This window comes from Poromitra crassiceps (genome assembly GCF_964638095.1).
Source record: "Poromitra crassiceps genome assembly, chromosome: 8".
In the NCBI taxonomy this organism is placed as follows: domain Eukaryota; kingdom Metazoa; phylum Chordata; class Actinopteri; order Beryciformes; family Melamphaidae; genus Poromitra; species Poromitra crassiceps.
Window position 1 is genome coordinate 20,349,546 of NC_139629.1, and position 12,333 is coordinate 20,361,878.

The window sequence follows — 12,333 nt, forward strand, 5'->3', positions numbered from 1 at the left end:
GCAGCATCATCACAATTCTGTAATTCACCTCCATCACAAGACTGCTTAGGAATGTTTTGACGTAGGGGGCCGTGAGAAATGATTGGCTGTTTGGGAGATGATTGAAAACATTAAAAAAAATGTTTTGAACATGTAATTCGACTTGTACAAAGTTTATGACTTCTTGAATCTTGACAAATGAAATGCCTGCTGAGAACCTGAAGAGGAAGAAGGTATTCCTGCGTAGTTTCTTGTCTTTCCTATAAAGATGATGTTCTAAAACACACTCGATGTTTCAAGATGCTACTGTAAAACAGTGTACAATTTTTTTATTTAGTTATATTTTTTCTATTATTTTACTTGGTAAATGGTAAATAGACTGCAATTATATAGCGCTTTTATCCAAAGCGCTTTACAATGTGCCTACATTCACCCATTCACACACCGAAGGGCGGCCAGCTGCCACGTCATCTGATTAGTGGATGACCTGCTCTACCTCCTGAGCCACAGCCGCCCCTTCATACATGTATAATCCTTTACAGTGTGTGGTTGGTTGGAAATCCATTCAAAGCATTGTATATGGTTTAATAAAATGTATCGCAGGTAATCTGAAAAAGGAGTAATTTTCCAATTCAAAATCACAACAAGTGTGAGATCGGCAAAGTGAGTACTGAGTCTTATGATCGTGTCTATCTTTGCCATGGTTGTGACCATGCTGAGCTAATTCTCTAGCAAGAACTTGGAATATCTCCACTCTGGCATCGGGAACAGCCCCATCATCACCAGTCAAGTGTTCAAGTGTTGCTTTTATGGTTTACGGTTTTATGGTGAAGACTGATGGATTGAGTTAGGTTCTCTCTGGCATTCTACTCCAGCCCATGGCACCAAGGCAAAGTGGATGGGGAAAAAAGGACAAGCAGAGAAGAAGCTGCGAAGAGGGGGTGATCGAGCTCTAAGCAGAAACACTGCGCAGCACTAAATCACTCAATTCAATTTGCCTGTTTTCCAAACTTCCTGTCCCATCTTTTGTGTGACGGGTGTCTTTGGGGAGAGACCTGTGCTGTCAGCAAGTCAGCAATGGGAGCATAGCTGTGGTGGAGAAACGCTCCAACATGCATCATGGAGATCAATCATGAAGGGTTTTTTTGGGTTGAGAGGCATTTTACGGGCACACAGGAAAGCCTTAACGGGAGGAGTTGGAGACCCTGAGATGAGTGCGGTGCGGGCATAAAGCTGTAGACCAGCCATCATCTGCCTATAATGGTTACGTGGTCAGGCACTTTTGAAAGGCCAGTGCCTTCGTAACTGTGAATATCTTCTCTCTGATAAGAAAAAGCTTTGAATTTGATACAGTTGAATTGAACATTTTGGTCCTTTGTGTATTTTGTTTTGTTAAGATGTTACGTTGCATTGCCTATACTGTGTCTGTATAGTATGAAGACACATTTCCTGAAGGGGCCAATCAAAGGGTATCTCATCTCATCTCATCTTATGTTGAGTGATAGACAGTTTGTCTAGTACTGTACATGCAATTATTGTGTGTATGCAAAAGTGTATGCACTCTGACGGGGAGATGAAGGCAAAAAAGAAAATGGTTGTTCATTTTTATTCAGCTTGGACACGTGTCTTTACCCAGTGGCAATAGGCCCTTTTCACAGGGGCCATTTTTGTGTCGAAAAGGCAGGGTAAACACAGATGCAAGCAAAACAGTAATGAGGGTTTCCAGCTTCCAATCATGGAAGTTGGAAACCCTCATTTAGTGTGTGTGTGTGTGTGTGTGTGTGTGTGTGTGTGTGTGTGCGTGTGTGCATGGGCGCGTGCATGTGTGTGCGACTGCCCATGCGACTGCCCATGTGCATGCACGCGCACATGCGTGGGTTAAGTCCATGCATATACTACAAATGTTTATCGTGTGTCCATCGATGACAGTTGGCTAAGAGAGGATTTGAGGTCTGTACATCTTGTTCCTGTGTGAATGCTCCTGACTGTCAGTGAAGGCAGCCCCTCACTCGGCCCGGTGGTGTTCGAGCCGTATGAGGTCTTGGAGAGTGATGCAAGACAGGTCTTTGATGCAGATGCCAGCAATGAAGTCAGTCTCCAGTTCTGCTGTAAGTGGGGCCATCTTTCTTCTCCGTGGTGCTTTAAAGGAACACGCCAACACTTTGGGAGATTCGCCTATTCGCCATCTTACCGATAATAAGAGGAGAAGATAGATGGCCTTCTCTTCTCTGTGTGTGTAGTACAAAAAAAGCAGGCTACCATATCCGCCAGCCACCATCTGCAGCACCTGCTACATTGAAGATTTCAGCGAAAAACAGGGTGCAAAATGACCTATTATATTAGTCAACTTGGTATCTCAGGGCTTGTGGAGACTTGGATTATGCCAGGTGAGCTGCAGTATTTTATGTTTTTTTCCCCCGTGTTGTTTTTTTTATATTGTTGCTCGTGTTAACGTGGATAGGCTAGCCAGTACCAATGACTACAATTCATTGTGCTAAGGCCAAGCTAACTAGCGAGAGTGGCGGGGCGCTATTTTTCTATTACATGAGAAGAGATACAGTATATCTATATCTTCTTGTTTTACTCTTGGGAAAATGGCAAATAGCCTAGGCGAATCTCCCAAAAATGTCGGCATGTTCCTTTAGCGGTATCCAAGACAAGTCTTACTACTGTAGTAGGAAGATAGTGTAAAGTTAATTTCTGTGATACCTGTTGTCAGATGTGCAAAATAAGTTAACGTTTGCACATCTTGCTCGGTCCACGTCTCAAGCGGGTTGGGTTGGGTGGGGTTAGATTTTGTAGGACCATTGAGAACTCTACTAGCAACTACTACTTCCTAGGTGAGCCCGCCCTGCAGCACAGCCACTGCGCGTCACATACGCAGTTCGGCCGCTACGCGGCCTCGCCTGCTCTATTGGCATCAGGAAGGATGACATCACTGATGACATCATCACTGATGACATCATCACTGATGACATCACTGATGACATCACATCATTAGGTAATTAGGGCAATCACCTAATAAAAAAATCCAGCTCCGTCAGGTCACCCGCACGGATCCTCTTTACAACCCCTGAAAGTTTCAGCCCGATCAAACCTAAAGCGGCACAGCCGCGGCCGGACAAAATCTGCTCACACGCACGCACGCACGCACGCACGCACGCACGCACGCACTTCTCAAATTATAATAAGAATATAGGATTCTACACAGCTGAGCCGCTCCGTGGCCTCGCCCGCTCTATTGGCACCAGGAAGGATGGCATCACTGATGACATCATCACTGATGACATCACCGATGACATCACATCATTAGGTAATTAGGGCAATCACCTAATTAAAAAATCCGGCTCCGTCAGGTCACCCGCTGGGGTGCTCTTTACATTTCCTGCAAGTTTTAGCCCGATTGCACATAACACGGCATAGCTGTGGCTGGACAAAATTCTGCTCACTGACTCACTCTCTCACACTCACACTCACACACACACACACACGGACACTTCTCATTCTTATTATGACATCATCAATGAACTTATTGCCTCAGCCAGGAACGATGACATCACTTATGACATCATCACTGATGACATCATCACTGATGTCATCATCAATTTGTACTGTACCCACTGTAATGTCAGAGGATTTTCATATCTCTGTCAAGGGTGCCAGTGCTTGGCTTTAAATACAGTGCTTATTATATTAATAAATAGCCTACTGCAACGTGCCTAAAGTGGCCGTTCACACCATACGCCAAACCCATGCCAAAGTCACGCTGAAGCCACGCAGTTTCATTTCAGCATCCTTGTTAACAGGTGAGACCGTTCAACCTAGCCGCACGCCACGCCACGCTGAGGGCACGCTGAGGCCGCGCTGAGGCCGCGCTGAGGCCGCGCTGAGGCCGCGCTGGAGCGATAAGTCAGGATTCAGTCCTATTTTCCAGGCGTGACGTGTGAAGCTTGAACCTGCCAGGCATGAATTCAGTGGGAGTTGTGGCCGGGTTCAAGCCGCGCCGAGCAAGGTGCTGGGGAAAACAGACTGCTCCTGGTTTGAACGGTTAAAGCATCAGTTCAGCTTGAGCCTGCCTTAAGCTTCAGTTCTATATGGTGTGAACAAAGGCTAATCTACAATGTATTTAGGGGAGACTGGGGCATCTTGTTACATGGGTTTTAGTCTCGCTGGCCAGACTATCTCCACACTTCAGTCTGGCTCCTGGCTCAACTCACTCTCATTCTGCTATGAGGGGGGGGGGGGGGTTGCTATGTTATCTTTACAACCATCTACCGAAAGTACCAAGCAGGCCTACTTTATTGCACAACCCAAATTGCAATCACAACTTGACATTTTCAGCATGTAGGTTGCTAGCTTGATAGCTAGCGTTGTTGTTTCACAGCGGCGGCGGCATTTGAGAGCTAACTCCAACTGAAATGGTTGGAGCCAATGGCAGAGCTATACCCGCAGAGTCAGACTACATGGGTTGTCACACTGAACACCATAGGGCGCTATCCAAGGGTGTATTCACATCTCTAGGTCGTTTGCTTTGTTCCGATTCAGGGGCTTGATCGATACAATTGTTGCATTTGTGCCTTGGTTCGTTTGTGTTCACATAGCCACAAATAAAATGATCCAAATACTATTGCCAAGCCTCCTGGATTGGCCAGGAGACACTCCGGTAGGCTAATAGCCTCCCGGGATGGAACAAATAATTCCCAGAAATGTTATTGTAACGTTTCAGGTATTCGTCCAGGAACCGGAGACTTGTAATTGGTACAGGCTTTTATTCTTGGCTCATTCTCATAGCTCCCAGCGGTAGCTACGCTGCTAGCTCCACACACGACCAGCCAGCCCTCTCACATATACAGACTGACAACACCACGAGACAGGAAGTGCCACTTACACCCCGTTCCCCCCAGGAACACACCCACACATCAGTTCCTATCTAAACACTGCATCACCACATTACATGTCAAAACCCTGGGTCGCTACATACTCCTCACCCAACAAAAAGCCCAGCTCCCACGCTGGCACCCACAACCCACACATATCCCCCTGTACCAAAACACACCAACACATCAACATCTTTTTTCCCATCACCACATCAAATTCCATACCCAACAACCCGCACAGACCCTTTCAATTCCCCAACAACATTTCCCCCAAGTACTCCTTTCTTTTCCTCAACACACCACTTCTTTTTTCTCCATTCCACCACCACCATTTCGTTACTGACATTTTCCCCCTTTCCTTTTACAGTCATTTTCACCCACATTTCAATTCAACACAAGCCCCACATCTCAATTCAACAATAACCCCCACATTTACATTATTTATTTTCTCCTTTTACCTTTCCTTTAAACCACCACCATTTCCATCCCCCCTTTCAAAGCTTCTGTCCCACCTGAAGCACTCTAGCCCTTCTCAACCCCCAGTGGGGTTATTCCTCTCCAGGGTGACTCTTTTCGGTCCCCCCTCTGTGCCCCACAGTCATCACACGCCCTGCAGTATCTCCGCACGTCCCCCTTCTGTTTGTCCCAGTAGCCAAATGCACGAACACGGCGGAGTGTCTCTTCAGGCCCGCAATGACCGGATCCGGGGGAACCGGATCTGGGGGCCCTGTGTGCCCACCGTAGCGCCAATCCCTGCAGGTAGCTGGGTACAACCATCTGGAACTCCCCCTTTCCGTGGTCTATCCTCGCCAAAACCCCATAATCAGCCAGACCCAGGTCCGAAAACATGTTCCACAGTCCCTTCGTGACACCGGAACACGTGTGCATCTCCTCCGCAGGGGGGCGGCGTCCGGCCGCTACCCCCGCGAGCACCAGACCAATATCCACGTCCTCCGCCTGCCTGCGTCTCCACTCACGCCCGTCGACCTCCCAGATGGGCATGACGTCGTCCTCCAGGACCACCTCTGAACAGTCCTCCCGTCCCCTTCCCCCAGGGGGCAGCGTGTTGAGGGCAGCAGGGCGAACACCACCGGCGTCGATCTCCACCTCGGCTTTCTGTGCAGCAACCATGGGGGGTGCAGAGCAGCTAGGTTGGGCCAGCTCCTCCGGCGTTGACCCCTCTCGCTCACCTGGAGACATGAGCGCCGCTCCCCCGACTGTAACAGCGTTGCAGATGATGTCCCTCTCTTCCCTCTGGCTGTTCAACACGATCCCCGCTCTCTTGATGGTCTCGTCGGTGATGATGATGTCCTCTACCGTGGGGAGTGCAGATGAAACCAGACAATCTTATCACAGGCTGGCTCTGATTACCACGACTTGTTTTCATTTATTTAATGGAGACCAGAGAGGTAAGCTGCCATTGGTGGTGATGCAAAAATCCCCCAAAGTTTAGAAGAATGAAGATGTTGTTTTTAAAGCGCAGCTGACTACGGCAGCTGGTTTATCCAAAAATGGGCACTGTTTCCTGCAGTTGTGTTGGATTGAGGTCGGATCACGTTCTCACCACAAACGAACCGCACCAGAGTTTGTTTGGAAGCGGACCAAGACCTCCCTTTCTTGGCGATCTCGGTCCGCTTGTTTTGTCCCGCATCCCAGTGCGATTGCTGTGTTCACACTCCCCTAGTCTCGCTGGCCAGCCTCCTCTCCCTTCCGTCCGAGGAGTCTGGCGCCGCAGGTCTCCATAGTGGGATTGCAATGGGCGGCGCTTAGCGGCAGTGCCCTTGGAAAATAGTTTCAAACAATCCAACTTGCCGTTTTCAGCGTGTAGCAACGAGCTAGCGTGTAGGTTTCTGCCGTTAGCTTGCTAGCTAGTTAGCGTTGTTATTTTCACTGAGGCGGCAGGGCATTATTTACAGCGACACACAGGGAGGAGGGAGCGGAAGCCGCTCTGATTGACATGGTCGGAGCAAATGACAGAGCTTGTAATAAGCCGGGAGCGGACATCCGGCTGCCACCGAAACAGTCGCTCCAATGGGAGAGCAGAGTAGAGCAGGGGAGGGTTTATCCCAGTTATGGAGACCTGCGGCGCCAGACTCCTCGGACGGAAGGGAGAGGAGGCTGGCCAGCGAGACTAACACTCCCCCAAACGAACTGCACCAAGGGGGAAAACGCTCTCTGTTTCGGAACAACTGCTCCAAACGAAATAGGTGTGAAGGAATACACCCTAAAAATTGAACAGTTGCAGTCACTGTCACAATTTTCATATTTTTCAAGCATAAAAGTAAAAAAGAAACTTGTCAGTGTTTTCGGAGCAAATCGTCACATGTGAAGATATGACAGAGAACACGTGTTCTTTTTGTAAAATAAAGAAATGGGCAATAAAAATGGGGCAACTTATCACAAATGCACTTTCTGTAACCATTTAAAACTATATTAAATTGAGTAAGTAAAAATCTAAAGATTAAGATTATACACTGTGGCCTGAGAACTGAGAAACTGAAGTGAAAGCAAAAAGTGTTACAAGATGCCCCGGTCTCCCCTACTGATGCTCATGTTATATTGTGTAGCCATGTTATAGCCTATTTTATGTCATCCAAAAGTAGGCTACTAAAATATTATAGCCTATATTATACAACAAAGTCGTGCAAATGAAGTTGCATGACTTTGTTCATTATGTGTTTCATAAGTGTTGCATATCTGGAAATAGATCGATTAGAAATAGATGTGGAAGGGGACTAGCACTTCAGATTTAGAGCGCATGTGAATGTAGGCGTGAAACTTTCCCTCAACTTTTCCTCCCTCCCCCGGTCCAATAACAGGGCTGGCTCTTCCATATGGACGCGTCTCATTTGCCTGTCTGCCCTGTCCGCAGAGTGACTGACAGCCAGGGGGGGAGTTTGGACTTGTAGGGGCTCTACGTGACGAGAGAAAGAGGGGGCAACACTTGTGATCGGAGGCTCGGCGGTGCAGGAGAGTTCAGACGAGCAGCAGAGTCTGAAGAAGCTCGGGAGAGAGGGTGTCCCACCACGGTCATCTAGCTGGAGGAACCTACACTAAAAACAACTTATGGCTGCTTGAGAAATAACGATACACCCCCCCCTCTCCCCTTTTCTCTTTCTCTTGGACCATTTTGGCTTTAACTCTGCCCTGATCAGACATTGCTGCAACACGTCTAATTAGTTGCTCTCCGTTGTGAAGTTGATCCACTTACCGTGGACGTCTCTGGCGGTCATGGATACCCATATAAGATGGAAAGTAAAACGGAGGATAAGGGACGCTCAGATCACTATAGCGGTGGTTTTGCTTTTCGTCACGTCGCAAGCAAGTTCAGGTAAGATCGCCCACAGTTCAGATGAGCGCTTTCTGGACGCGCGTTTGGATCACTGGAAAGTTCCCGTGCCTGTGGATATAGAGTTGATGTGCGCCACTCCTCCTAAACTCATCTCATCTCGGCGCAAAGCTGGATCTATGTCGCTCAGTCTCTCACAGCGTTTTCTTTGGAGATGCGGTCGAAGTCTGATATTTTGGCATTGGCGAATTATTCTCTCGACATGATATTATCTGGTTTTGGTCAAATTGTTGGTGCACTGTAATTGTAGGCTGTTAAGCTCCCAAACGTTTTAATAGCCTACTTGTGGCAACTTCTATAGTGCCCATGTGCTGAGCATAACAGTATGAGCCAGCAAGATGCAGGGCAGCCAGGCATAAACACATCATCTCGCAGTGGCAAATCTGATTATGTGATGATCAGTACTGGGAATGGGATGTCCACATTCAATTAACATTTCACGTTAATTAATGTCCAATTTATAGTCCATTTATTGATTTTGTTGATTTTTTCTTGCTTAATTCAGTGCCATGCCAGGCTGCATAGGCTATTTACAACCTTAGATTTTATTAGCAAAAGATATCACTGAAAAGACTACAAGACATTCAGATGATGTGGACTAGATCCATGCACTGTTGATTTGCCTTTAGCACATAGCCTATGTGTTGCAAACTAGTCCTTAAGTTGCTCCGGAAAAGTTCAGGAAAGTTCAAGATTTTTTTTAAAATACATCTATGAGAAGAAGGATGCGCATACTGTTCATAAGAGGGCGTGGCCCTAGCTCGTCTGAAGTGGCAGGGTGGAGCCGCCCTAAGGGAGACAGACATCAGGACACGACACACAATTCCCAAAGCTAAAGTCTAAGGAAATACCCGCAGAGTTTTAACGATTGCATTAAAGGTGCTGTAAGTGGTATTAAAATTTAAATTTAAATTAAATAAAAAATAAAGTGTTAAATAGCTCTACTTTCAGACAGCTATCGCTGATATAGCCTAGTGTTTGTGGTCAGTATGGGTCCTCTCTGCAGTATACAGAAAATACTTTTTCTGGGATCCCATCCCAATTTTGTCCAATCAGGAGAGAGGATTCCACAAAATGATTCTCTGTTTACTGTGGAATGGAGGGACTGAGACCAACTGACCAAACACTATATCAGCCATGGCTGTCGGAATGTAGAGCTATAACACTTATTTTAACAAAAACGATCACTTATAGCACCTTTAAACAAAGCTCCACACACTTCTCAGTGACACTTTAATATGTCTCAAGTGAGAATTTGCCATTCTAACCTGATACCAACTAAAGCAGATATCAAAGATGTTTGATATATATGATTTCGGCTCCATATTCTTCACCATTTTCCATTATCAGGAGGCACTTTTGCATGGGACGGTTGTGGCCCTTGTACGTTTGGAGGTCGTGGACAGAGTCCTGGGGCAGTGGGGCTTGGGTCTGGCCTAGCCTACATGTATTATTAGCACCTTGAGACTGCCGTGCATGGTAGGTGGTCTGCTGTTTGCTGTGTCACAGGCCTTGGAGGTAAACAGATGGCCTGCGCTGTCTGCAAGCCTTCAGTTAGAAGGTCTCTGAATGGAGCTGGATTGTAGAATGAGAATGTGACCGCTAAGGTGTCTGATTGGGCCAGGTGCTCAGTTCAAACCTAAATCTACCGATGTATGATTAACGAGACAATGTGATAGGCTGCCACAGATTAGATGCCATTTCAAAGTGGTTTTAAATGCTCATGGGCTATTACTAGACATTGAAAGTGATTTCCCTTTGCAGTGTGTGTATTTCCATGTTGTAGCTTCCAGTATAACCACTGATTATTAATTCAACCCAGCTTAGGTCATTATAAAGAGTTGGATTCAGATCCGAGTCATTTCAGATGGAGTTTTAGTGAGACTTTAGAGAACATGGAATTGAATCCACTTGGACGGTGCTGGCTGGATTTAATTGGCTCTTAAAACTGGACAGAAAGCAACCAGTCTCGTAAGCGATCCACTCGGGGCTGACTTCACTTCCTGAAACTTGACACTTGACAAATGCGGCATAAGAATAGGCTTTCATGACTTGACTGTTAGCAACATGGTTGCTACATAGCGCAGCCTTTGTTTACTATCTCTCTTTTTTTTACTTACAATTTTCAGATTTTAAATGCATATTTACTTCCGTTCATTCCTTTCTCAATAACGCAGTCAACAATTAAATAACACAGGATGTAATCCTTTTTTTTTTTTTTTTTTCCCCGATTCAAAATGTTGAATATTTGCAGAAATGCTGAGTTGACTCTTTGCATGTGAAAGCTCTACAGGGCAGGTAAACTATACGATCATGTGGTAATTAGACATAATTAGGCAGTTTGTCAGCAGTAAAGGCTGCATCGTGACCCAAACCAGATGACCTGTGAGCCGCAGGGCTGTGAGATGTACGGTCATCTCAAGGCTAGTGGAGTTAATCTGGGCCAAAGGAACCACGTGGTCTCTATCTAGTGGGGCTCTCGTAAAAATACAGGTCACAGGTGTTCCAGGTTACAGGTGTGTTTTATGGCCATATGAAGAATTTGCTCTATTTAGCGACTAATTTATTTAAGCAGTTACTTAACCGATCTAAAAAATATACCATCAACAAAACAATTAAAATATCATTATACATGCTATGGACCATATTGTACTATTAATCAAACATCAAATAGGTAATAAGCATACTTGTTATATCCTATTCACTTAATATGAAACAAAAAGGTTGATAAAGTATGGGTTTTTACATAGTGATCACAAACGAAAACAATTAAGAACAGAGTTAGGCATTTGTGATATAATGTGCACAATTGACTACAGATACAAAGTCAAAGTGCAATATTTTCACTGTCAAGTTCCTTTGCATTTAGCTGTAGGCTAATCAACCTTATAACGATGTTCATAAGCTTGGCTCGCTCCGTCATTGCGTTGTGTTTCTTGCCTAATGGAAAAGCAGAAGCATAAGTCGTTGTTTGTCTAGCGTCTTTAATAATTTAATGATAATTACGTGCCTATTATGCAGTTTGTGGTAAATTCCTACGCCTTTGTTTCCTTCCATCTAAACAGTCTCCGCAAAGAGTTTACAAAATCCTCAGTGCAAGACAAACATTTTGCACAAGGTTTTCGCTTTAGCTACTGAGCTTCACAAAGGCAATGGTGACATCAAAGTCCAACTCAGCTGGAATAGCATTTAAGCTACTGGCTATCTCAAGAGTAATACTGACGTATTTGACCATGAGATCAGCTGTTATATTGAGTCATGCCTTTCAGGTGACAGCGTTTTCCCAAAATTGATGTATAGGATTTTACAATGAGGAAGTTCAGTTGTTTGCACGTGATATGTTTTCAAGTGAACAGCAACGTGAGGGCAGAGGTCAACAGACTGAATATAAGTCAGGCTGCTGTTATTCTGGGGTTGCCTTCCCCTCGGATTAATGAGGATACCTTGCTTTAAAACCCAGGTGAAAGGTGGTAATAACCAAGCCAATAAGGTGGAGATGTCAAGAATGGGAGGAGGGGTCAGAGTTCAAAGGCTGAAGGTCGTGACTTTCAGATTGCCACTGCTGTCAGGTTTACAGTTTCATTGCCTGAAGAAAGGAATTCTTGTTGTAGGATCAAAGTTGTTGAGCCTGCGTTGCTCCTGGGTTCGCAAACTCCTCTGGAGGTCAGAGAAAGAACAAGCCCAGATCCTGTGCAGACCCTTTGTCTGATGGCCTCCCTCTAGAGGCCTTCTGATGAAGCGCACCACCTCACGAAGGCCGGAGGAGATATACTTGCTTTTGGCTATGCGTTTGCGTGCATATCCTGCGCAAACGTGCACGTCCTATCCAAATGAATGCTACTGTACACATATGCTCCAAAACGACACCGGATGCGAGGCGGCCATCATGCGCTCGCAAACACGTATAGTTAAAAGCAAGTAATATCTCTGCCCTAAGTGTTCATGACTGACTGCCTGACCTGAATTTGGCGGATGATGCCCTCGAGCTGCGTCATGGGAAAAATGTAGTGGCAATATGTTTTTGGTCATGGCTGCATGTGCTGCTTTTTATGGATCACATCTCTGTAAAGTGTCACATTGGAAGTCTGTACAGTACCAATGTTTCTTGACGACTTTAGCCTAAAAGTG

The 12,333-nt window shown here is 45.8% G+C and overlaps 1 protein-coding gene across 2 annotated transcripts in view; it reads left to right on the forward strand.

The window, feature by feature from the left end:
• The first annotated feature begins 7,836 nt into the window (after positions 1-7,836).
• Positions 7,837-12,333, forward strand: part of col5a1 (procollagen, type V, alpha 1) — a 134,219-nt gene continuing 129,722 nt past the window's right edge. For both annotated transcript variants that reach the window (XM_083641810.1, XM_083641811.1), the window contains exon 1: positions 7,837-8,187. In XM_083641810.1, coding sequence (XP_083497936.1) covers positions 8,088-8,187 — 100 coding nt within the window. In that variant the 5' untranslated portion in view covers positions 7,837-8,087. The remainder of the gene's footprint in view (positions 8,188-12,333) is intronic.